General features: G+C 37.9%; 1 protein-coding gene across 1 annotated transcript in view; it reads left to right on the top strand.

Annotated features, from left to right (window-relative positions):
- Positions 1-24,024, top strand: part of Lyst (lysosomal trafficking regulator) — a 153,945-nt gene that overhangs the window by 37,606 nt on the left and 92,315 nt on the right. The window contains exons 6-16 of the mRNA XM_051167838.1: positions 2,059-2,149; positions 3,932-6,011; positions 7,503-8,511; positions 10,114-10,275; positions 12,428-12,584; positions 14,862-15,088; positions 15,592-15,658; positions 18,274-18,383; positions 20,015-20,441; positions 21,966-22,110; positions 23,240-23,413. Coding sequence (XP_051023795.1) covers positions 2,059-2,149; positions 3,932-6,011; positions 7,503-8,511; positions 10,114-10,275; positions 12,428-12,584; positions 14,862-15,088; positions 15,592-15,658; positions 18,274-18,383; positions 20,015-20,441; positions 21,966-22,110; positions 23,240-23,413 — 4,649 coding nt within the window. The remainder of the gene's footprint in view (positions 1-2,058; positions 2,150-3,931; positions 6,012-7,502; positions 8,512-10,113; positions 10,276-12,427; positions 12,585-14,861; positions 15,089-15,591; positions 15,659-18,273; positions 18,384-20,014; positions 20,442-21,965; positions 22,111-23,239; positions 23,414-24,024) is intronic.

The raw sequence follows: 24,024 nt of genomic DNA on the forward strand, positions 1-24,024 counted from the left end.
GCATGGTCAAACCCCAAAGATCTGTACTTGCTCCCATCTCATTCTTTTCAAGGGTTTGTGGTCTATAGTCTATGGTGAACTAGAGGAAGCAGGCATGAAATCCTGAGGGGAGGGCAGTTGTCTTGGGATGAAACAAGAAGAGGAGCTGCACAGAGCAGATACTGGCAGAGCTGGGCTTTGCATGGTGCTTCCAGATCACGTTGAGCAGCAGGTGAAGGCAGGAATGTCTGTTCACATAGCAGTGATGGTTTGCCAGTGTACTGCCATAGAGCAAGAACCCACTTACCAGGACAGTATGTCTTTTCCCTTAGAATGTTGTGAGGTCATCCACTAAATGACTCTGGAGGATTCATGAGCTAAAAAGTAGTTTACTTTAAGACTGGGAATCTTTCTTTAACTCCTTTGATTCTTCAGCCTGCTGTAACCGGTTTCTTCAGCCTGCTGTAACCGGTCTTCACACTGTCAAAATTCCATTATCACTCCATCAAAGCTTTGATTGTTACCAGCATCCTCCATTTGCTAAAGGGGTTTCAATCATTATCTCACGCAGTTCAGAAAGGACAGCTTTCATCTTGTTGAATGCCCTTCCTTTTCCATGGATTCTCTGAATCCAGCTCTGTCTGTCTCAGTCTGTCAATCCGCTCAGCAGGCTTCCTTCAGCTCTGCACACCCTGACTTCCTTAAAGACTTGGATCTCTAAACCCATTGTCATCACCTCTCTCTCATCATTCTCCCTGCACTCTGGAAAACCACAGGTATGTTCCAGGCATCCACTCAAGTGATTTTCATATCTTAAGCTTCAGATCAATCTATTACCTGTCTACTAAAAGTTGTCTCCATTTAGACACACCAGTAGTGTCTCAGATTGCATATGCCTAAAAAATGAATCTGAGCCAGTGAGTTGGATCAGCAGGTAAAAGCATTCACTGCTAAGCCTAACAGCATATGCACACTATATATAATTATAAAAAAATTAAGTCAATCCATCATCTTTACCCTAACCTAGTACCCATCCTAAGATTTTCTGTCTTGGTGGAAATACTATCGACCACTTATTTACCTGAGCCAGAGATCTATGAGGAGTCTTTCCCTCAAATTGTGCATCATTGAAAATTAACTGTGAACCATTTTTTTGTGGTTTCTCATATGTCTCTGTGTTTACTTGTTGTTGATTTACTTAGTTATCATCTTGCATATGGGTTGTTGCTAACATTGGCTGTTCCTACTCACCCCAGTTCTGCCCAGCAGATCCCGTGTCATCCTGCTCTCCTCCTCAAAGTTTGGCATGAGAAGGAGTAACTCCTGGTTTAACTGCTCATTAACTACTTGACCCCCATGTCTCAGGTGTCCCGGGTGTAGCTGTCTAGTTGTGTTCCTACTTCAACACTTCTGATGATTGTTCTTCTTCTCTGGACTTCTAAGCTGAACATGAGTTCCATACTAGGGTTCATTTCCATATTAGAGAATTAACTACATGCCTTGTATTGCTCTGTTTGTGTGTATATGCTTTATGGACCAAATAAAGGGACCTTTTCCAACATGGACCATTTACTTCAAAAAGCATAAGATAACATGTCCTGTGAATTGTGTGTGCAGTCAAATATATTTAATATCTTCACTGATAAAGCTTTTCATATGTATTATTATGTTCTATGTCTTACATTTAACTACTGAAGACATGTTTTTCTAGTAACTTTGTCCTTAGTTTACTAGCTTATAGGCTTTAATTTTTTATTTTTACATAACAAGACTGTTTTTTCATAGGTGAGGAATTCTTGCAGTGTGCATGGTGGCAATCACAGCTCTTCTTGGAAGTATTAGCGAGAACATGCTAAATACCATCACATAATCTCACATTCTTTTATGGCTGGAAGGGCTTATAAAGTGGAAAGAACCACAGTTTGACTTGGACTTAAAATAGGTTTACTTCAGCTTCTCAAATGCAACTTTTTAAAAAAAGGGAAACAATTGGCTTTGGTTCAGTTGAATACAAGATGTTAGGAATTAATGTGTCTTGTTTGGCCCTTAGAACATGAAAGACTTTTGTTTCTGACACAGGCCCTGACATGCAGAGAAGAACTCCTGACTCTTCTTCTGTCGCTCCTTCCCTTGGTGTGGAAGATACCTGTCCAGGAACAACAGGCAACAGGTATGTCCTTTTCACAGGGACTTGTGTTATCAAGTCCCACTGAGAAAAGAAGCTCATTTGCAAAGCTACTTCTGCCTGATTAGTTAATGCAGCTTCACATGCAGAGCAGTAGATTCTGCAGTGTGAAAAATTCATTAGGTAAACACAATTTTATTTCTTTCAGTATTAGAAAAAAAAATAGCCTTGGTTCTTCTTAGAGGCTTACACAGACGACAAATGCAAAATACATGCAGAAACAGAGTATTTATTGAAAGTTGCTAGGCATGCCATACATTAGGAAAATGGGTGGTGAAGAGTTTGAAGAAAAGAATTAAAGCTCTTTGCTTAATGACTGCTCTCTGTCACTGGTGCTCTAAAAGTGATTTCTGCAGTATTTTCTTTAGTTCAGTTTTTCTAGTTTTGCTTTTGAAGGATAAATTTGGGGTCATACTTTGTTTCCAGGCTAAATAGAATTATGACATGAGGTCAATAGGTAATTTTAATTTGGGTTTTTGTTTGTTTGGTTGGTTTTGGTTTTTTGAGGCAAGGTTTTTCTGTTTTGCCCTGGCTGTCCTGGTACTTGCTCTGTAGACCAGGCTGACCTCAAACTCAGAGATTGCTTGCTTTTGTCTCCCAAGTGCTGGGATTAAAGGCATGTGCCACCACTGCCTGGTTTTAATTTCTGATTTTGAAAAACATGCATATATAAGTACATAAGCCTTTAAGTAATTCAGTGGAAAGACAAACAGGTTTTTCTTTGGATCATTTTTGGAATTGAGAATCTCCTGAGTTAAAAATAGTCTTCCTGTATTATATTTTAATGCCTTGCTTATACTTAATGCATATCCTTACATAGAGGTTTTTAAGGAAAATATTTAAAGACTTGTAATATTTTTTCCTTATGATTTATTGATTCAGTAACTACTCTTTTTTTTTTGAATTTTCAGAATTAAAAAAACTTGTTAGCCATTAAGAAAAACTCGGTTTGTGCCATTTTAGGGAAGTGTTTTCATTGTCAGTATCTTATATTTTGGTAGAGTTGGTCTCTTTTAACATTTGCTCTCATTTGCTTTGTTTTTCCTCTCCTAAATAAAAGTATAAGATTCTTTTAACTTGTATTAATTCTGTTTATTCCTCCTAAATTATAACTCTGTTTTGTATGGACTATAGTACATATAACTGCAAAGAGAAAGATGCATTTAATTAAATCCTTTCTCTAAGAATGATCATTGAATGTTGCCCCAAGTTCTGGGGACTTAGGATAGACTGCTGTTCTCTCTACACCTGGCTGGTTCAGGGAACGAGGCCCTAGAGAAATACTTTGACTGAAGAACTCTTTTAACCCTAGTCTTGATGAATACTTGCTGTATATTGAATGGCTTTGAATTCATTTGGATGAATATGGAGGTTCTGAGATGCTACAAGCTAACTCTATGTCTTAATTATAGCATTAGTAAAGGTTTATAAATGGTAAGGACAGCAGCTGAACAACTCAGAGTCTTATATTTTGAAATTAGAATGCAGTATATAGGTTCAACTGAGGTCTACTTTCTTATTTTTTTTTTTCTTTGCTGTTCTCAAAATCCTTTTATATCCCTGGAGCTAATGCCGCCTGGTGCTGCGAGTTGAAAGTATAAGCGTGGGCAGAAGTGACCCCAAGACATGACTAGGGAAAGCAGCCTTGCAGGAAGGTTATGCCAGGACAGATTCATAGTGTAGGATATAAGAGTCACTGTCTATACATGTTGAGTTTAACAGGTACTGACATATTCTAGGCCTCTTGTTTTTGTTTAATTTCATTAGATTTTAACCTGCCATTGTCATCTGATATAATCGTGACCAAAGAAAAGAACTCAAGTTTGCAAAAATCAACTCAGGGAAAATTATATTTAGAAGGAAGTGCTCCATCTGGTCATGTTTCTGCAAAAACAAACGTTTTTCGAAAAAGCAGACGACAGCGTAAAAGTACCCATCGCTATTCTATAAGAGATGCAAGAAAGACCCAGCTCTCCACCTCGGACTCTGAAGGCAACTCAGATGAGAAAAGTACAGTTGTGAGTAAGCACAGGAGGTCCCGTGCGCTGCCCCGGCTCCTGACCCAGTCTCCTAAGGAAGACCACTGCGTAGGCAAACTTGACCCCTCTGCAACCAAAGAACAGGTCTTTTCTGACACCATGGCTTTGGAAAACTCCAGAGAAGTCATTCTGAGACAGGATACAAATGGTGACATACTAACTGAGCCAGCTGCCTTGTCTATTCTCAGTAACATGAATAACTCTCCCTTTGACTTATGTCATGTTTTGTTGTCTCTATTGGAAAAAGTTTGTAAATTTGACATTGCTTTGAATCATAATTCTTCCCTAGCAGCCAGTGTGGTGCCCACACTGACTGAGTTCCTAGCAGGCTTTGGGGACTGCTGTAACCAGGGTGTCACTTTGGAGAGACAAATGGTCTCTGCAGGGTGGACAGAAGAGCCTGTGGCTTTGGTTCAACGGATGCTCTTTCGAACTGTGCTGCATCTTATGTCAGTAGATGTGAGCACCACAGAGGCAATGCCAGAAAGCCTTAGAAAAAATTTGACGGACTTGCTTAGGGCAGCTTTGAAAATTAGAGCTTGCTTGGAAAAGCAGCCTGACCCTTTCTCACCAAGACAAAAGAAAACACTACAGGAGGTCCAGGAGGGCTTTGTATTTTCCAAGTGTAGACACAGAGCCCTCCTTCTGCCTGAGCTTCTGGAAGGAGTTCTACAGCTCCTTATCTCTTGTCTTCAGAGTGCAGCTTCAAATCCCTTTTACTTCAGTCAAGCCATGGATTTAGTCCAAGAATTTATTCAGCATCAAGGGTTTAATCTGTTTGAAACAGCAGTTCTTCAGATGGAATGGCTGCTTTCAAGGGATGGTGTTCCTTCAGAGGCTGCAGAACATTTGAAAGCCCTGATAAACTGTGTAATGAAAATAATGAGTACTGTCAAAAAGGTGAAATCAGAGCAACTTCATCACTCCATGTGCACGAGGAAAAGGCACCGGCGGTGTGAGTATTCCCACTTCATGCAGCACCACCGTGATCTCTCAGGGCTCCTGGTTTCAGCTTTTAAAAACCAGCTTTCTAGAAGCCCCTTTGAAGAGACCGCAGAGGGAGATGTGCAGTATCCAGAGCGGTGCTGCTGCATCGCAGTGTGTGCTCACCAGTGCTTGCGTTTGCTGCAGCAGGTTTCCCTGAGCACCACCTATATCCAGATCCTGTCGGGTGTGCACAGTGTTGGAATCTGTTGTTGTATGGACCCTAAGTCTGTGATTGTCCCTTTACTCCACGCTTTTAAATTGCCAGCACTGAAAAGTTTTCAGCAGCATATACTGAATGTCCTTAGCAAACTTCTTTTGGATCAGTTAGGAGGAGCAGAGATATCACAGAGAGTTAAAAAAGCAGCTTGCAATATCTGTACTGTGGACTCTGAGCAGCTAGCTAAGTTAGAGGAGACGCTGCAAGGCACCTTGTATGGTGCTGGCCCTCCCTCTGGCTTGCCCAGCCCTTCTTACAGATTTCAAGGGATCCTGCCCAGCAGTGGGTCTGAAGACCTCTTGTGGAAATGGGATGCATTAGAGGCTTATCAGAACATTGTCTTTCAAGAAGACAGATTACACAGCATTCAGATTGCAAATCACATTTGCAATTTAATCCAGAAAGGCAATGTAGTTGTTCAGTGGAAATTGTATAATTATATTTTTAATCCTGTGCTCCAAAGAGGAGTTGAATTAGTACATCGTTGTCAACACCTAAGCATTTCTTCAGCTCAGACTCATATATGTGGCCAACTGGAACAGTATTTGCCTCAGGAAGTGCTTCAGATTTACTTAAAAACTCTGCCTGTCCTACTTAAATCCAGGTTTGTATGTGTGCATGTGTTTTACAGTTGAATGAATGCTTTTGAACTGGGATAAAGTGTGTGTGTTTGAATTTCTAACCTGGATGCCTCCAGGGCTTCACCCATAGTATAATCATAGTTGCTGTGTTACTATCAAGGATTTTAGTTTGTTAACAAAGAAAGCACCCATCCCATGTCATGTTTTAAACATTTTTTTGTTTACTTGTCTGGGAGACAGGTTAGAGGAGAGAGACTACAGACATTGATTTTTAACTTCTAAATGGAAAAAAAAAGTAAAATTTTGGCTATGTGTAAAACAAAGATATCTAAGAGCAAAGACCAGTTCAAGTGAATTGTTTTGATTTACTATGTAGATAGAGTATTATAAACCATTAAAATGTTTATAAAGGTCATGTTATAACAAGAAAAAAACATTAAGGAGATAATTTCTTAAATGTCATAGTTACATTTATTACGCAGATAAAGTAGAAAATACATATAAGCAAAAGGAAAGTTTAAATTGTGTTCTAGCAGTGAATTTTATAACTCTGGTGATGGTTAAGGATAGGGCACTTTAAGATGATTGTGTAAGTAAAGTTTACTTTGAATAGGTAGACAGGCCATTTAAATTAATGTATATGTCATTTTAAAATAGCATAAAATATAACCTGTCACCAGTATCTTCATGTGTATTCTTTTTGATTCATCTTAATACAGTTACTTTAAAATTGACATTGATTCTACCAAGCTCTGCTTATCTTTTATATCTGTGCTGTTGGCTTTGATGAACTCACCCAATTAGAAGCGAACTATGGGGAAGCTTGTGTGACATCAAACCTTTATATGAGAGAATATCCTCCTAAGATTTTCAGCCCTGAAGTTTGGTTCTCTTCTTTTATAGAGTGTCGGAATAAAACAAAAAAAGAAAGTCCTGAGTAGATTATTAGATAACCAAGGGAACAAGTGAAGGAATGCATGCTTGTCTTCTTGGTACCCACCTCAAGGGTGGTAACGACTGTGATATTTAGAATTTCTATGAAATTTACTATTTAAAAAAAAAAAAACTCTCTTGAGTTGCTTCTTTTAATGTGGGCTATCTATAAACATTTCTTTTTTAAATATAGCCTGAGCTGCATATGAGCATGTAAGTGCTATTAGAAGGTAGCCTGAGGTCTTGATCAGAATCTTAGAACTACGCACATAGTGAATCAGAGTAGGCAGTGCTTAGTATATATACTGCACAGCAATGGCATGTTTACATAGTATGTGTACCTACTTATAAATGTTTCAGCCGGGTGGTGGTGGCGCACGCCTGTAATCCCAGCACTCGGGAGGCAGAGGCAGGCGGATCGCTGTGAGTTCAAGGCCAGCCTGGTCTACAAAGTGAGTCCAGGACAGTCAAGGCCACACAGAGAAACCCTGCCTCGAAAAACCAAAAAAAAAAAAAAAAAAAAAAAAAAAAAAGTATCACTGTGTTATGTAAAATCTTTTGTTTTTTGTTATCTCCCACAGGGTAATAAGAGATTTGTTTTTAAGTTTTAATGGAGTAAATCAAATAATTGAATTAAACTACTTAGATGGGATTCGAAGTCATTCCCTCAAAGCATTTGAAACTCTGATTATCAGCCTAGGGGAACAGCAGAAAGATGCTTCTGTTCCAGGAGCTGATGGGTTAGACATCGAGCGAGAGCTGCCATCCGTAAGTGTGGCTCCATCTCTCTATAAGCAGCAAGTTTCTTTGGATTCTCCTCGCAGCCTCAGTAAGTTTTATGCCAGCCTCAGAGAAGTTGATCCAAAGAAATGGAAGACTGTTCACCAGGACGCTCACATAAACACCATAAATTTGTTCCTCTGCGTGGCTTTTTTATGTGTCAGTAAAGAAGCAGATTCTGATAGGGAGTCTGCCAATGAGTCAGAAGATACGTCTGGCTATGACAGTACTGCCAGTGAGCCGTTAAGTCACATGCTGCCATGCCTGTCTCTTGAGAACATCGTCTTACCTTCCCCTGAATGTTTGCACCAAGCAGCAGACATTTGGTCCATGTGTCGTTGGATCTACATGTTGAGCTCAGTCTTCCAGAAACAATTTCACAGGCTTGGTGGTTTCCGAGTGTGCCATGAATTAATATTTATGATAATCCAAAAACTATTCAGAAGTCATGATGAGGAGCAAGGAAGAAGGCAGGGAGAAGTGAGTGTAAAGGAAAATCAAGAGGTAATCAGAATATCTCAACCTGAGATGGCATCAAAGGTAGACGGATCATCTTCAGCAGCACCAGAACAGGGATGTCTGAAAACGAGTGCTGACAGTGTGAGTCAGTCAGACTCACAGCGTATGTTTCCCACGAGTGTAGAGCAGATTTTGGCTACTGAAGCTGTTCCTGGGGAAGCAAAGGCATATATGAGTCAAGAAAATGAGACCTCTCTCCAGAGTATACGACTTCTGGAGTCTCTCCTGGCCATTTGTCTTCATAGTGCCAGAGCCAGTCAACAGAAGATGGAATCGGAGCTCCCTTCTCAGGTGACACTTTGTCCTTTGTCCAGCTCATGTAAACATGTGTATTACAGATACATTCAATAATACACAATATATGTATTCTAACTTAACATTGTCAGTTTATTTTGCCACATGTTTTTATTTTTGTTTTCATGTATTTATGTAAAATGGGAACTCATTATTTTATGCATATAATGTGTATTTCATCAATTTGCCCTCTTTGCCCTATTTTTTTCCCCTCCTGCTTCCACTCATCCCCTTCCTCATCTCAGTTAGTTCCCTTTTTATTTTCGTGTTTTGGGGCTTTGTTTTGTTTGTTGGTTTTTGGTTTGTGTGTTTATACATGCACATGTGTGCATGTGTGCACACGTGTGTGCATGTGAGTGCGTCTGCATGTGTATGTGTGTTTAAACCACTACATTTTATTAAGGTTTCTTATAAGATCCTAGGTGAAGAATTATTTACCAGATCAGAGTTCCTTGCCAGTGGCTATACCACAGCCGACTCCAGTGCCACATAGTTTGTTTTTAGAAAGCCCTTTTGTGCTTAGCAGGATACCAAGTGGGGAGGACACAAAGAGGCATGTGACCTAGTTTTTACTCTAAAGAACTTTAGTTTTCTGTAAAAGCCCCCTAGGGTAGCTTGTGAATTTAGTCTTAAATGAGTATTTCATGATACTGTGTTTTAAATCATCTTGTGATACTGTTGGATCCCCTGCCCATGTTCCCCGACCTTTGGTTATGGCTCTTGTATGGTCATTTTATAGTCTGTACCTAATTGTTTTACATGTTGGACTTGGAATTCTTTAAAAGAAAAGTAAGGGTTTTGTTTTTATCCACAGTTACAGAGATATTACAAGCAAGCGGTAATAGTTTTATTCAAAGGGCAGAACTGAAGGCATGTGAAAAAAATTAGAACTGCTTCTTAGAATCTTAGAGAATCTCTAAAAATAAGAAATCTATAAACTCTAGAGATAATTAGAACGCTGAAGTTTCAAAGAATGATTTTGTAAAAAATTTAAGATTTATTTTTTATTTGGTGTGTATGAATATTTTGTCTGTACACTATGTGTGCACAATTCCTGGGAGGCCAGAAGACAGGGCACTGGATTCCTTGAAACTGGAGTTCCAAATGGTTGTGAGCTGATACATGGGCGTTGGGAATGGAACTTAGGCCCTTTGTGAGGACTCTTAACCGTTGAGTCATCTCTTCAGCCCCTAAGAGTGTTTTTGGTTTTGTTGTTGTTGTATTTTGTTTTTCAAGACAGAGTTTTTCTGTGTAGCTTTGGCTATTCTGGAATCTCTGTAGCCCAAGCTGGCTTTGAACTCAGAGATCCACCTGCCTCTGCCTCCCATGTCATGTGCTGGGAGTAAAGTCATGTGCCAGCATCACCCTGCTAGAAGTAGGTTTTTATGACTTAAGTAATTTAAAGTACATTGAAATTTAAAACCCAATATGTTTATAAGTAAAAATTAAACAATTAATAGTAAAATATTTGGATAAGACCTCCAATTTATTCAGTTTAACTTCATATCAATTATAAATACTGAATTTTTTCTTACTTGTAATCCTTTTTGTCACTGTTTGATTTTTTAGGCATGTTTTTAATCTCTCCTTTTACCTTAGAGCTTGTCTGTGGAAAATATATTGTGTGAAATGAGAGAACACCTTTCCCAGTCTAAGGTGGCAGAAACAGAATTAGCAAAGCCATTATTTGATGCCCTGCTTCGAGTAGCCCTGGGGAATCATTCAGCAGATTTGGATCCTGGTGATACTGTGACTGAAACGGTATGAATCCATGTGTTGTGTCCTGAGGTATGACTAGCAGAAACTGGAGTATGTGGGGGTGGGGCCACGGTGTTGGTTTAGATGACAGGGACATGAATTTTGATCAGGTGAGTTTCTTGGTTCATTCTCCATCATCTTGAATGGGTAGTATTTCATTACTGCCCTGCCTCGGGGGTGGGGGCGGCGGGAAGGCAGGAAAAGCAATGCAATATGCTTCAGTTAATCTATCCTGGAAACTTTTTGATAATTGTTCCCAATAAGATAAAATGTATTAAGGTTTGATAGTCTTATGTATTGCTGATAATCCTTTTTTCCCTAAAACATTTCAATTTGGAAAGTTTTAGATCTGAGCAGAAACAGTGTATCACCTGCACCCATGCCCCAGCTACTTCTGCAGTTGACTCCTCAGCATCAACATGCTTTCTCACCCCTCCCTTCCCTGTCTTTTTCCTTCTTGAAGTCTTTTGAAAGAAAATCCTGGCTTGCAGCAGCAAATAATCTATTAAATGATGATTCAGGGATATTGATATTTGGGTATTTTATCTGGTCCTGCCTTGGTATGGCTGATATTTCCAGAACTCTCTATTGATTTTAATTTTAAATTGTTCAACATATAGAAGAGTTCTGTTAATATTTTCTTTCTTTCTTTCTTTCTTTTTTCTTTTTTTTTTGTTTTGTTTTTTTGAGACAGGGTTTCTCTGTGTAGTCTTGGCTGTCCTAGACTCACTTTATAGACCAGGCTGGCCTCGAACTCACAGTGATCCTCCTGCCTCTGCCTCCTGAGTGCTAGCATTAAAGGCATGTGCCACCACGCCTGGCCTGTTAACATTTTTCTAAAGTAACCTTTTAGGCCGGATGTTAATCCCAGTACTCGGAAGGCAGAGACAGGCGGATCGCTGTGAGTTCGAGGCCGGCCTGGTCTACAAAGCAAGTCCAGGACAACGAAGGCTACATAGAGAGACCCTGTCTCAAAAATAAATAAATAAATAAACAAAGTAATCTTTTATTTTACTGAAATGTTATGATGTGAATTTTTGCTCATTTCTCTTTCCTGTTATGCTTCTTTTACTTCAAGTTAACTATTGTTAACTTTTATCTTTATATAATTTCTTTTTTAACCTTTTGGTCTAGTAATGTATTTGGTATTTTATTGTATTTTGCCATAACATTCTATGTTATTGTTTTCCATAATTTTAAACCTTATTGAAATATTTTCTATTTGTTGTTGAAACAAATGGCTGACTATAACAAGTTAAAACATCTATCTACTTTGTTACCTTTTATTACTGTTGCAATGATAATGTACTCTGAGCTTTTATAAACTCAAATATATCCTACGGTGAAGGTGTCAGTAGCATTTTTAAAAGGAAAAAATGCCATGTACATTAGATAGGAAGTTGATACTGGAACTCTGATTTCTGAGATATTTATATGTAGACAATTGCATTCTAAAATCCTTATTTCACCGGGAAAATTATTATAGCTTTTCCAGTTATCTAGTTTATGAAGCATTTAATTTTTTAAAAATGCTTTTGAGAAGATGTTCCTATTAACAATGTGTGAAAATAATATATATTTGTTGTTAGGATTAAGTTCTGCATAATATAATACTGCCTCATTGTAGTTTTCAGTCACTGTGTTAGCTAGATTGAAATTTCCTTAGTAGATTTATTCTTTAGAGAAACAGAAATGACCAGTGGTTTTATCTGCTACAGCCTTTTTGATCTGAGTTATCTGAGAGAGAGTTTAGGGCACTTTGCTTAGTCAATATCATATTTTTCAGTGACTACTGATTGCTGAGATTTTTTTCTTTTGAATAATATCAAGACTGTTCTTATATTTTTGGTTGTAAGCCTAGCGTTTAATGGCTGAGCCATGTCTCCAGCCCTTCGAAATTGTTCTTTTTTTTTTTTTTTTTTTTTTTTTGATTTTCGAGACAGGATTTCTTTATGTTATCTTGGCTGTCCTGGACTTGCTTTACAGATCAGGCTGGCCTTGAACTCACATTGATCCGCCTGCCTCTGCCTCCCAAGTGCTGAGATTAAAGACGTAAACTGTTCTTAAAGTGACTTCTGAGTGATAAGTATTTTGTTACTGAATACTGATGAGTCAGTGCTGCAAACATTCCCTTTGAATTTCACTGGCCTTATAGAGTCATCCGTCTGAGGAAGAACTGTTGTCCCAGCCTGGAGATTTTTCAGAAGAAACTGAAGATTCTCAGTGTTGTAGTCTGAAACTGCTGGGTGAGGAAGAAGGTTATGAAGCAGATAGTGAAAGTAATCCTGAGGATGGTGACACCCAAGATGATGGTAAAATGTCTCTGATGCTTTTGATTGGATTGCCAGTCAGATTGTAAGTTAGCAAAGTGGTTCAACTTGCCCCTACCTTGTGGCCTTACAGTTTCAAAAGGGCATTGCATTATCATTTTATTTGGTCATCACAACAAATCTGCTGTGTGAATATATAATTTCTACTGTGAGATCAAGTTGAGGGAGATAGCTTCAGTGATAGGGCACTTAGCAAGCCTAAGGCCCAGATACAGTTGATCCCTTGTACTATAAGGACAAAACAAAACAAAAACCCTTCTTTTCTAAAACAAGTAGATGCCTAAGAATAAGTATGATGGAGAAAGACTTTGCTTTCATATGCATTCTGGCAAGAATAAAAGGCGATACCCAGAAGCAGATGCTACAAGGAAAAACAGGTGATGTACCAATCATTGGCTGGTCACCTCTTTCTGAAGAGGTGATAGATATATTGAAATCTCACTGTCGGTGACATCCCGTGGCTGTTACAGCAGGTTCCTTTGCCTTTTCCTGTAGCCTAACCTGTTCTTAGGATGGAACTGTGTTGTATGTGATTCTTTGTGCTGGCTGTGAAGCTTGGATAGAATGCAAAGATGGTCTGGTTACTTGTTTTATGTCCACTTGGCATAAGCTAGAGTCATCTGGGAAGAGAGAACCTTAGTTTAGATAATGCCTCCATCAGAGTGGCCTGTGGTGCGTTTTCATTTTTAGTGATATGGAAGGGCTCAGCCCATTGTAGGCTCCGCTCTTGGGCATGTTGTCCTGGGATATATAAGAAAGCAGGCAGGGGAAGCCATGAGAAGCAAGCCAGTGAGCAGACTCCTTGACAGCTCCTGCTTCAGCTCCTGGGTTCAGGTTCCTGCCCTGAGTTCTGGCCTTGACTCCCCTCAGTGATAGAGCACAACCTGAGAATTGCAAGCTGAAATATAAACTCTCTCTTTCCCAAGTCGTTTTTAAAATAGTGGTGGTTTATTACAATAATAGAAACCCTAACTAAGACAGATTATTTGAGCCAAAACATTTTTTGTGAAGGCTTTATCTTTTCAGATACTGACCTTGGGATTTTGCCAGCACAGTTAGTTTTCTTTAAGTTTACAGTAGTTTATTCTTGCTAGAAATTAGTTTTTCTCCTTTGTGTGGAAGAAATGGGAATAAACACAGACTTTAAAGTTGAGTAATGAACCTATAGTCTGTGCTTTTGAAAAAGATTTAATGTTAGTTTTATCATAACCTAGGTTACAGGGATAGATTTCCTTTGTGTGCTTGTTTTTTTCTGTTTGTTTACTTTTGTTTTTGTTTTTAGACAAGGTCCCACTGTATATCTCTGGCTGTTCTAGAACTCACTCTGTAGACCAAGCTGGCCTCCAACTCACAGAGCTCCAGCTGTTCTGCTTCCCCATGCTGGCACTAGAGGTGTGAACAACTATGCCAGGCCTTTATCTTATTTTTTAAAACTTCATTTTTTTTTGTTTGCATATAGATGATGTAGGGAGCAAATACATGTGTGCCATGGTGAGTGTTTGGTCAAAGGACACCTTTGTGGAGTCAGTTCTCACCTACCTGTGCATGGGTTCCAAGGTCCAAACTCAGGTTGTAGGTAAGGTTTGTGTGGCAGGCCATCTCACCTGCTCAGAGGCTCTAACTGAACCTAGAGCTGGCAGATTCTGTTGATCTGGCTGGCCAGTGCGCTGCAGGGAGTCACTTGTCTTAAGCCTAGTATTACAGATTCTTGGCAGAGCATCCAGGTTTCTGTATGGGTGCTAAGGATCTGAACTCAGGGCCTCATGCCTGTGCAGTAAGCATTTCCCTCCCAGCCTCTTTATGAACATTTTATAGAGTTCATCAGACACTTTTAAGGCCAATCAGTAAGACAGTCATAAAGAGGACAATGTTTAGACCTCAACAAACTGGGCCTACTAGTACCTCAGACATAGGGGCAGATAAAATAAACTTCACTGTGATTTAGATATTTGGGGGTCAGGAAACTTGTGATAATTTTTTCCAGTTGCATCAAAAGAATGTGTTAAATCTGTATCACATGTTTATGAAAACTTCTGTGGGCAATATTTCTAGTTTCATTGAAGAGCAAAATATCTTTCAAATTAAACTACCCATTAGACTTCATTGTCTAAGCCTTCATCAACAGTAGTGTTGCAGGAAAGGCATTCTGAACATCTTCATAGAAGTATCAGTGTTTTCATTAAATGTTCTAAGTGGTGATTTAAGGTTGGAGTACTCACTGTTTGGGGAGTAAACAAATTCCTTTCGTTCCTTCTTTAGGAGGAGAGCTAAAACCTGAAGTAGAAGGATTCAGTGCATCGATTGTTCCGAGCAACTTACTTGAAAACCTCACTCATGGGGAAATAGTATACCCTGAGATTTGCATGCTGGGATTAAATTTGCTTTCTGCTAGCAAAGCTAAACTTGATGTGCTTGCTCATGTTTTTGAGAGTTTTCTGAAAATTTCCAGGCAGAAGGAAAAGAACACTTCTCTGCTCATGCAGCAGGTAAAAGATGTACTAAGTTGCATCAGTATTATCACACTCATTCCCCAGTTATTCACCTTCGTGTGAAAATTGAGGTGATTTCTTTTGTTTTGCCTTCAGTGTGTTTTGACTTTCTATTGATTTTCTAAAATTATCTAATTCTATTTTTCTCTAATATGTAGCATAAAATCATTATTGTATTAGCTAAACAGCAATGGTAATGTACCATAAGAGCAGATCTTAAAACTTGCATTTAATCCTTCAACAGTATTCTTTCCAGTCATTTAATCTCTGTCTCTGTCTCTGTCTCTCTCTCTCTCTCTCTCTCTCTCTCTCTCTCTCTCTCTCTGTGTCTCTCTCTCTCTGTCTCTGTCTCTCTCTCTCCCTCCCCCCCCCCCACACACAAAGGGATACACATGCACACATAGGCTCTTTTGAAATAATTTATTTTGACATTGCAGTTGTATTATACTTTTGCAAGGTTAAATGTTTTAATTTTTTATGTTTCACTTTTTAATCTTCAGGGAACTGTGAAAATTCTTCTAGGAGGGTTCTTGAATATTTTAACGCAAACTAATTCTGATTTTCAAGGTGAGTTGAACCTGGCTTAAGGAAATAGCTTTGTAATTGTTGTGCTGTTGTGTGAAGAATTAATGATTATGACTTCCACTAACTTATGGCTCTGTGGTTTTCAAGTTGTTTTTATATGTATTTGTTACAGTTAACTTATTTGTACGGCCTAATTACTGGCTTAATAACTGATACAATTAGACTGAATTGTATTTTTAAAGCTGCAAGCACTGTGCTCAGCAGAATCTAAACTGCTACTAATCTAACAATAAACTAAAATAAACTACTCTAATCCTCATAACCTACAAATATCCCAAGCACTTGGTAATCTGATCCTCCTTGGGTGGCTTCTCTCCCCCAACTCCAAACTTCAGCTGTCAACCTCTCCAGGTTCCTCCCATCTCCTGTGGAAGTCCCGCCTTCCATTTCCTGTCTCTCTGCCCAGCTGATTGGCTAAACAGCGCTTTATTGACACTTGCTACATCCACTCAAGGCATTCCTCCACATGTATCATCGTGCTTGTTCCCCATACTCAGTCAATAAAATACAAGTATTTTTATTGGATAGAGGGGAAAATGTAGTTTCCAGAGCCTGAAGTTAGTTGTTCAGGAGCTTCATGTGGACTGACTGGCTGTAAACACTATACTGCTGCCTCATCCTTTCTTCCCTTCTATACTTAGTGCTTTCTCAGACACTTGAGGGATTCACAATGGAAATGAAGGCAGTTTCTGCTCACATTAAAGCTGAAATATAGTTGGAGGGTTATGGTTAATATATGTGAAATGTTAATTTGGGTTTATCTGGTGCTTTTGCCCTCTGAGTTAAATTTACACGTTTTTGTCAGGAATGCTCAATAATAGTGTTAGTCCTCTAGAGGTCATCATAGCAAAGGCTTTGTGATTGCTGTGTCATTATTATTAGGGATCTTAATTTTAATCATTTCAGGTTAAGATGGTCTACCAGGTTTTTCTATTGTAATTTGCAAGTATCTTATGGGTGGCAACTTGAAAGTATGTAAATATCACTTTTCTCATATTTTAGCCCACAATTTATAGCATCTGTTGTGATTATGACTGATGAGAGTAGTACTATAATGTTTGAAAATAATTATTTTCTGCTTCTTGTATTCTTTATTCATTTATAAATTTGTATTGTACTATAAATAAAAGGGTTTTCTTTATTTATTTACATAATGAATGAACATATTATACTAATGATACACTCTTTTTTTTTTTTTTTTTTTTAACCGATTTTCCCATTATAAACATTTAACACTGGTATGGCCAGTTGAAGTTATAAACCTCCATTAGCCCATTATTACTATATAACACTTATACAATACTCATATTCAGTTTTTCCTAAGTTGTTATCTAATGTTCTTTCATTGTTTAAAGAGCCCGTGCCTTCCAGGATGCACTACAATGAATTGTCGTATTTCCTTACTTTTGTTGTATGCCTTTTCTGTCAGACCTAGGAAAGACTGATCCATGACCACAAAGGTTTATTCTGAAAATTATTTTCTCCTCTTTATATTCTTTGGTCTTTGTTTTCTTGCCAGTGAGCTGTAACCTCAGGCTTTGGAGGTTGATTCTACTATGTATCTTATCTCATGTGCTTGTCTTCTTTTGTTCTATATTCAGGGAGACAAAAAATTCTATTCCAATATTTTATTCATTTTTTTAGTTATGGCAGCTGCCCAGTATCTTAGTTCCTTTTCTGTTGCTGTGACAAACATGACCAAGGCAACTTATAGGGGAAAAAGAGGATCTAATGGGGGCTGACAGTTTCAGAGAGTGAACTCATAGTCATCTGACAAAACATGGCAGTAGGCAGCCAGGCAGACACAGAGGGAGATTGGGAACATGGGCTGTTGAAACTCCAAAGCTCACTCCCAGTGACATGCCTCCTCCAACAAGGCCAAACCTCCTAATCCTTCTCAAGCAGTTCCATCAAACATATGACCCAACAGGGCCATTCTCACTCAAACCACCACACCTGTTTTATAGTTACATGGTCCTTTTGCTTGATTATTTTCAGTTTTCTAAAAGTATTACCAGTGTGTATATCTGTGTGTCCATTCTCTCATTCACATTGAAACCTATCAGTTTTTAACACTATAAAATGATCTATAAATAATACTTTAAAGAATTTTTATGAATTAGTGTACCATTGCTTTTGTTTTATGCAAACTCTTTAGTAGAGAAACTGGTCAAACAAAACAGCTTGTGACATTTATATAATCTTTGCTATTTTATATCTGTCATTCAATTTCCATGTAATATGTGGTAGTTATAATCTAAACAACCTGCAGTTTTATTAGTGTTAGTTCATTTGCCTTTAGTTATCATGCTATTTCTTCAGTAATTTTTTTTGTTTTTCAAGACAGGGATTCTCTGTGTAACAGCCCAGGCTGACCTTGAACTCACAGAGATCCACCTGCCTCTGCCTCCTGAATGCTGGGATCAAAGACATGCACCACATGCCTGGCTTCTTCAGCTGTTTTTATGATTATTAACTAGATTGTCTGTAATCATTCAAGATATGACATTTTTTATTTCTCTAAATGAAATATGATTATTATCTTCCTTTAATTAAATGTGTAATGGCTTTAATTTTTTTCTGTTTTTAAAATTTAGCATGCCAGAGAGTATTGGTGGATCTCTTGGTATCTTTGATGAGTTCAAGAACATGTTCAGAAGAGTTAACCCTTCTTTTGAGAATATTTCTGGAGAAATCACCTTGTACCGTAAATATGCTAGAATTTTTACATTTTCAGTAATTTCTTAATATAAAGTACATTTTACTAATTTGTAAATCATTCAGCTCTTAATGTTGTAACTGCTATTTAGCCAGTTCCATGTTCTATGTTTGACATATTCAGTTGTATTATCTGTATATGTCTTAACCATTTCTCTTAGATTTGGAGTAACCAGATGATTTTAGCCTTATGTCAACTCCAACATTTGTGTTTGAAAAATGCTGTTTTTAATTACTAAAGACAATTTAAGTATGAATCACAAAAATCATCCCAGATTTGTCCTTTTTCTAAAGAATCATTATCTGTTCTTTAGTTTAATATTCTCCTTTCCATTGTTGTAGCTTAGTGGCTCCTAGCAGAAAAAAACCCCACTTTTATAATGCAGTCTTACCTGGAAGAATCTGCAGATGAATCTCAGAACACTGAGGCTGTCCTGCGTGAAGCAGGATGGACAGAGCCCAGTCCACTTCACTGCCTGGCTCACCACCCACTGCAGTCTCAAGGCCCCCATGTGAACCACCAGTGTGGGCCATTGAGAGCTGGGTGTATGTTGATGGATGATTTCTTTTTTAAATTAAGTGTATATTTTAACATTCTTTTTTAAAAATCTTTTCTTTTTAAAGGTTTATTTATTATGTATAGAGTGTTTTGCCCGCATGCCAGAAGAGGGCACCAGATCTCATTATGGATGGCTTTGAGCCACCATGTGGTTGCTGGGAATTGAACTCAGGACGTTTGGAAGAACCTCTTAACTCTGAGCCATCTCCCTAGCCCATTTTAACATTCTATCTTGTATCTTTTTTGTATTCCATTTAAACCAAAAACGTACCCTTGTGATGAGTAAAACTTTAAAACTTTACTTCAATTCACTAAAAGCAAATGAAAGAATTTTTTCTTGGCTTGGGAAAAAATATGTAAAATTAACAACAACAACAATAATAATAGAATATGAGCATTCAATTTTATGTAGTTGATTATAATATAATATCATTTAGGAACCTGGAGAAATTATAAGGTTGTACCCCTTACTTAAAGGAAGGTGTCTCAGTGGTTAGGGTACTTGCTGCTCATTCGTGAAGACCAGAGTTCAGATCCTGACACCCACTTAGGGCAGCTTACAAAGACCTGTAACTCCAGCTCCAAGGGATCTGACCCCATTTTCTGGCTTCCTCAGGCACCTGTGCAGGGAGGCAGGCAGACATGCACATACACATGCATACAAGCATGTACGCATATATGTACTCACACTAATAAAAATAAAAATAAATCCTAAAAATAAATTTGACATAAAACTATAGGAATAACCTTGTTTTATAGATATAATTCCTGATATAATTATTATATTTCATTTATAATACTTAAAAGCTACTTATAAGTAGTAAGTTTATACCATAAATACCAAAAATACCAAAATTTAAACCAAATTTATCAAGAGATTACATAATTAAATCTATATCTTAAATAAAAATTAAAGTTTAGAAAATGTGTAGATATGCTATTAAATTAAAAGACTATTATATACAGGTATGTTTGTATTTTTACTTACAACCTGAGTTTTGAGATTGTTATGTATTTTGTTATAATATTGTAAACTTTTACTTCTTTTTCATTTTCTCTAGGAAATTCTTCTCCTTGGTATTCAAAAAATTGTTGAAAGTGATTTTGCTATGAGCCCCTCACAGTATCTAACCTTCCCTTTGCTACACACCCCAAGTTTAAGCAATGGAGTCTCATCACAAAAGCCTCCTGGGATCCTTAACAGTAAAGCCTTAGGTTTACTGAGACGAGCACGGATTTCCCGAGGCAAGAAAGAGGCTGAGAGAGAGCGTTTTCCATATCGGCTGCTTTCCTCCTGGCACATAGCTCCAATCCACCTGCCACTGCTGGGCCAGAACTGCTGGCCACACTTGTCAGAAGGATTTAGTGTATCTCTGTGGTTTAATGTGGAGTATGTCCACGAATCTGAGAGTGCTGCAGAAAGAGGAAAGAAGGTAAAGAAAAGAAACAAACCGTCAGTTCTACAAGATGGCAGTTTTGAAGGAGCAGGTATGATGGCAGGGGTCTGTATGCTAAGATTCTTCAAATAGCCATTTGCCTGGGCTTTAAGGATATGCAGCAGTGTTTCATTGTGTTCTTTCTTAAAATATATTTTATTAATTTATTCATATTACATCTAAATTGTTGCCCCATCCCTTGTATCCTCCCATTCCTTCTTCCCTCCCATTTTCCCCTTACTCCCCTCCCCTATGACTGTGACTGAGGGGGACCTCTTCCCCCTGTATATGCTCATAGGGTATCAGGTCTTCATTGTGTTCTTTAGATGCTCTTCACCTTAAAGTCTGTACTTAACTACTGAATTACCAAAGCCTGAGTTTTCAACAGCTTTAAGCTCTCTTGTCTTCTAACCTTTAGATATGGTCATGGGGCTACCTTATATCTGCAACTACTGCTGAAGTTAGCAATCCTATAATTGTGCTAGTGTGGCCCATGATACTACAGAGGAGTAAATAAAACCCTGTAGCCACTTTATTTTAAGTTCTCCTTCTCTTTTGTGTCTTACCTTGGTGGCCCCTTCCTAGCTCCTATTCCTGATCATTTATATGCAGTGGTCCTTGTCCAAAGTCAGAACTGCAGAACTGTTGTTAGGCTGTATTGAACTGCATCTTGTTCTTGTTCTTTTTCTTAGGCATGCAACCGTTTCTTAGACATACAGCACTCGAGGGAATAGTCTTAAAAAATGGTTGTGCATTTTTTCCAACCTCTTGAAAATGGCAGCTAATATTTATATAACCTAATAACTGATAATGTTCCTTTTCTTTAAAAGTCTGAGCCTTTGTACATGCATGGTGCATTTTGCTACATCTTAGCTTAGTTTACCATAAAGTCACATCATAGTAACAAATAACTCATCTTACACACTCCACCTGCCATTGCTGGAGCACATGTGGTAACATACAGGTAGCTCAGGATTGAAGTGATAAGATGGCATCGGGAGGGACAAGCAACTAGTACAAAGTCTATAAACTTCTCCCTCAGCTGGAGACAAACTATGATGCAGGGTTTGGGCATTACTTAGCACTTTGATTTCAAGGTCAGCCACCACTCTAAATAATGACCACTCAAGCACTAAAGCTTTCCTAAAAAGAGCTTTTCATAATATCAGAGATCATGCCTTTCTAACGAGGATCAAATACATTTTGGTGTGCAAGGCAAGTGTTGATGGTGTGTGCTCCTAGGCCGGGGTTTGCTGGGTTACAGTGGTCCAACCCAACAAAAGCAGACACTTGGCACAGACTGCTGATTCCAGTCCTCCGGCAGCCTACCCATGGCTTCCCTCAGTTATCATAGCTTAAAGCAGTGAATAACTCTTAAAACATTGTTTTTCACCCATGGTATTCTTTTGAGGTTAACATTTAACCTTTGAAAATACTGTTGTTTGAAATAGGTTCAGACATTTGGGTAAATAACTTGTTACAAATAAACCAACATGCACTGTATTCTTTTAAATTTGCTTTTCCTATAGTTTTTTAATGAACTATTTTATTGATGATTCTAACATTTTTCTCACAGAAGATGATAGACCAGAAGGTACAGATTCTGTCAATCCTGGTGACAGACTCATAGAAGATGGCTGTATTCATTTGATTTCATTGGGATCCAAAGCATTGATGATCCAAGTGTGGGCTGATCCCCTCAGCGGCACTTTTATCTTTCGGTATTGCTTATTCTCAACTCTTAACAAATAGATTGTGTATTATCAAATAATATTTATAATAATTTGTTATTAAAGATCATTACAGAAAAAAGAAAAATTAAGAGAACAATTATCAGGTAGCACATGGATTCTACCTAGCAGTAGACAAGTAGCAAGACATGGCAAATCAGGCACTTATGACATCCAGGAGATGTCCTGCTGGAAGCTGTCAGGCTGGATCATTGGTTGAGAGGTTTTCAGGCATGTGGAATTTCTCTGTGGGTGATCTTCCAGCGTCCTGTACCTCTACAACTATTTTTATGCCATACAACAAGGATAGTAACCTCGGTTGAAAAGTATTTCTCTATTTAGTTGTTCTCAAGGGCACAATAATTTTTTACTCAGACGATACATTTTCCTTCTGCCCTTAAGGGCACAGTGTTTTTATTCTTGTGCTGGTTTTTGTTCTCCTTTTTACCTATCACAAGGCTCAGGGCCCAGTCTGTCCCTGGACAAGAACCTTAGAAGACCCTTTGAAACAAACATGCTTGGGTTTGAAATGGGGGTGTGGTGTCTGTCCTGCTTTCAGAGCCAACTTCTCAGTGAGCTCAAACAGCACACAGCAGTTTACTAGTTTAATGTATATTACTTATTATCTTTGTAAAAGTAAAAATTAAAAATAAAGCCTGTATGTTATTTACATTTTATGTTTTATAGATATTATAAATGTTACCAGGTATTTTCTACATACATCTTCTCCTTATTCCTTTAGTAATCTTGCAAAGTAAGTTAACATCCAATATATATTATGGCATTTAGACATATATTATAGTATGTATTAATTTCTTTGTGAACCAAATATTTTATTATAATTTTTGAAATAGACAACGAGTGTGTAAGTAGAAGCTGATTTTTCAAACTGATTTCTAGAAATTATTGTTATTAACATTATTAGCCAATGAATCTAATCCATTTTAGTTCATAAATTGAGGAAGCAGATAAGGTATAAAACAAAGTCATACTGACTTTCTCAGTCTATTTTAAAATAGAAGAGACTTTTAATTTCACATATTGAGAATGACAGCTGTAGTGTATATGCCAACTAAGGTCAGAATCATGGTTTTGATCTGTGAATTTTTCTTTTCTGCAGTGTGTGCATGGACTCAAATGATGATGTGACAGCTGTTTCACTAGCACAGGTTGAATCACAGGAGAACATTTTCTCTCCAAGCAAATGGCAACACTTAGTACTTACCTATCTCCAGCATCCTCAAGGGAAAAAGAATGTCCATGGGGAAATCTCCATATGGGTCTCTGGGCAGAGGTATGAAGCATTCCCAGAAAATACTCTTCTCAGTTACTGTTTTATTTTTCATTGTCATTCATTGCAGACTAGGTAAAATTTAATATGTACTAACAGAAATTTATATCAAAATTGCATTTTTCCTGTTTATCACTTAAGTACATAGTAAATTTTCCATAGACATGACCGTTGAAAATTGACGGTAGATTCTGCTCTTGAGGATTCAACCCCATTCTCTGAACAATAGAGTCTAACAGCTATTTATAAGGGATTTGTCTTAGGTGTTGTTAGTAACTTAAAGATAGCTTAGCATATAAGAGGCTATGTGTAGATTATAGGTAAATATGGCATTTTCTATAAGGATTTTGGGCATTCTAAGCTTTTGGTACCTGTGGGATGCCTGGAACCAACCTCTAGCAAATACTATAGATGAACTGTATTTAGGTATGAGGAGCAAGCCAAATAGATACTAGGTAAATAATTACTGTCCCTCAAACCTGTATATTACAAGGATGAATCCACAAGGAATTCTTTAAATTAATTGAATAAGAAGGCTAATACCTAAATTAAATTGGGATTGAGAGAAATTAAAATGACCAGAGAAGAATATAAAGCATCGGATCTGGTAGTAG

This window comes from Acomys russatus, chromosome 3 (assembly GCF_903995435.1).
Source record: "Acomys russatus chromosome 3, mAcoRus1.1, whole genome shotgun sequence".
Taxonomy (NCBI): domain Eukaryota; kingdom Metazoa; phylum Chordata; class Mammalia; order Rodentia; family Muridae; genus Acomys; species Acomys russatus.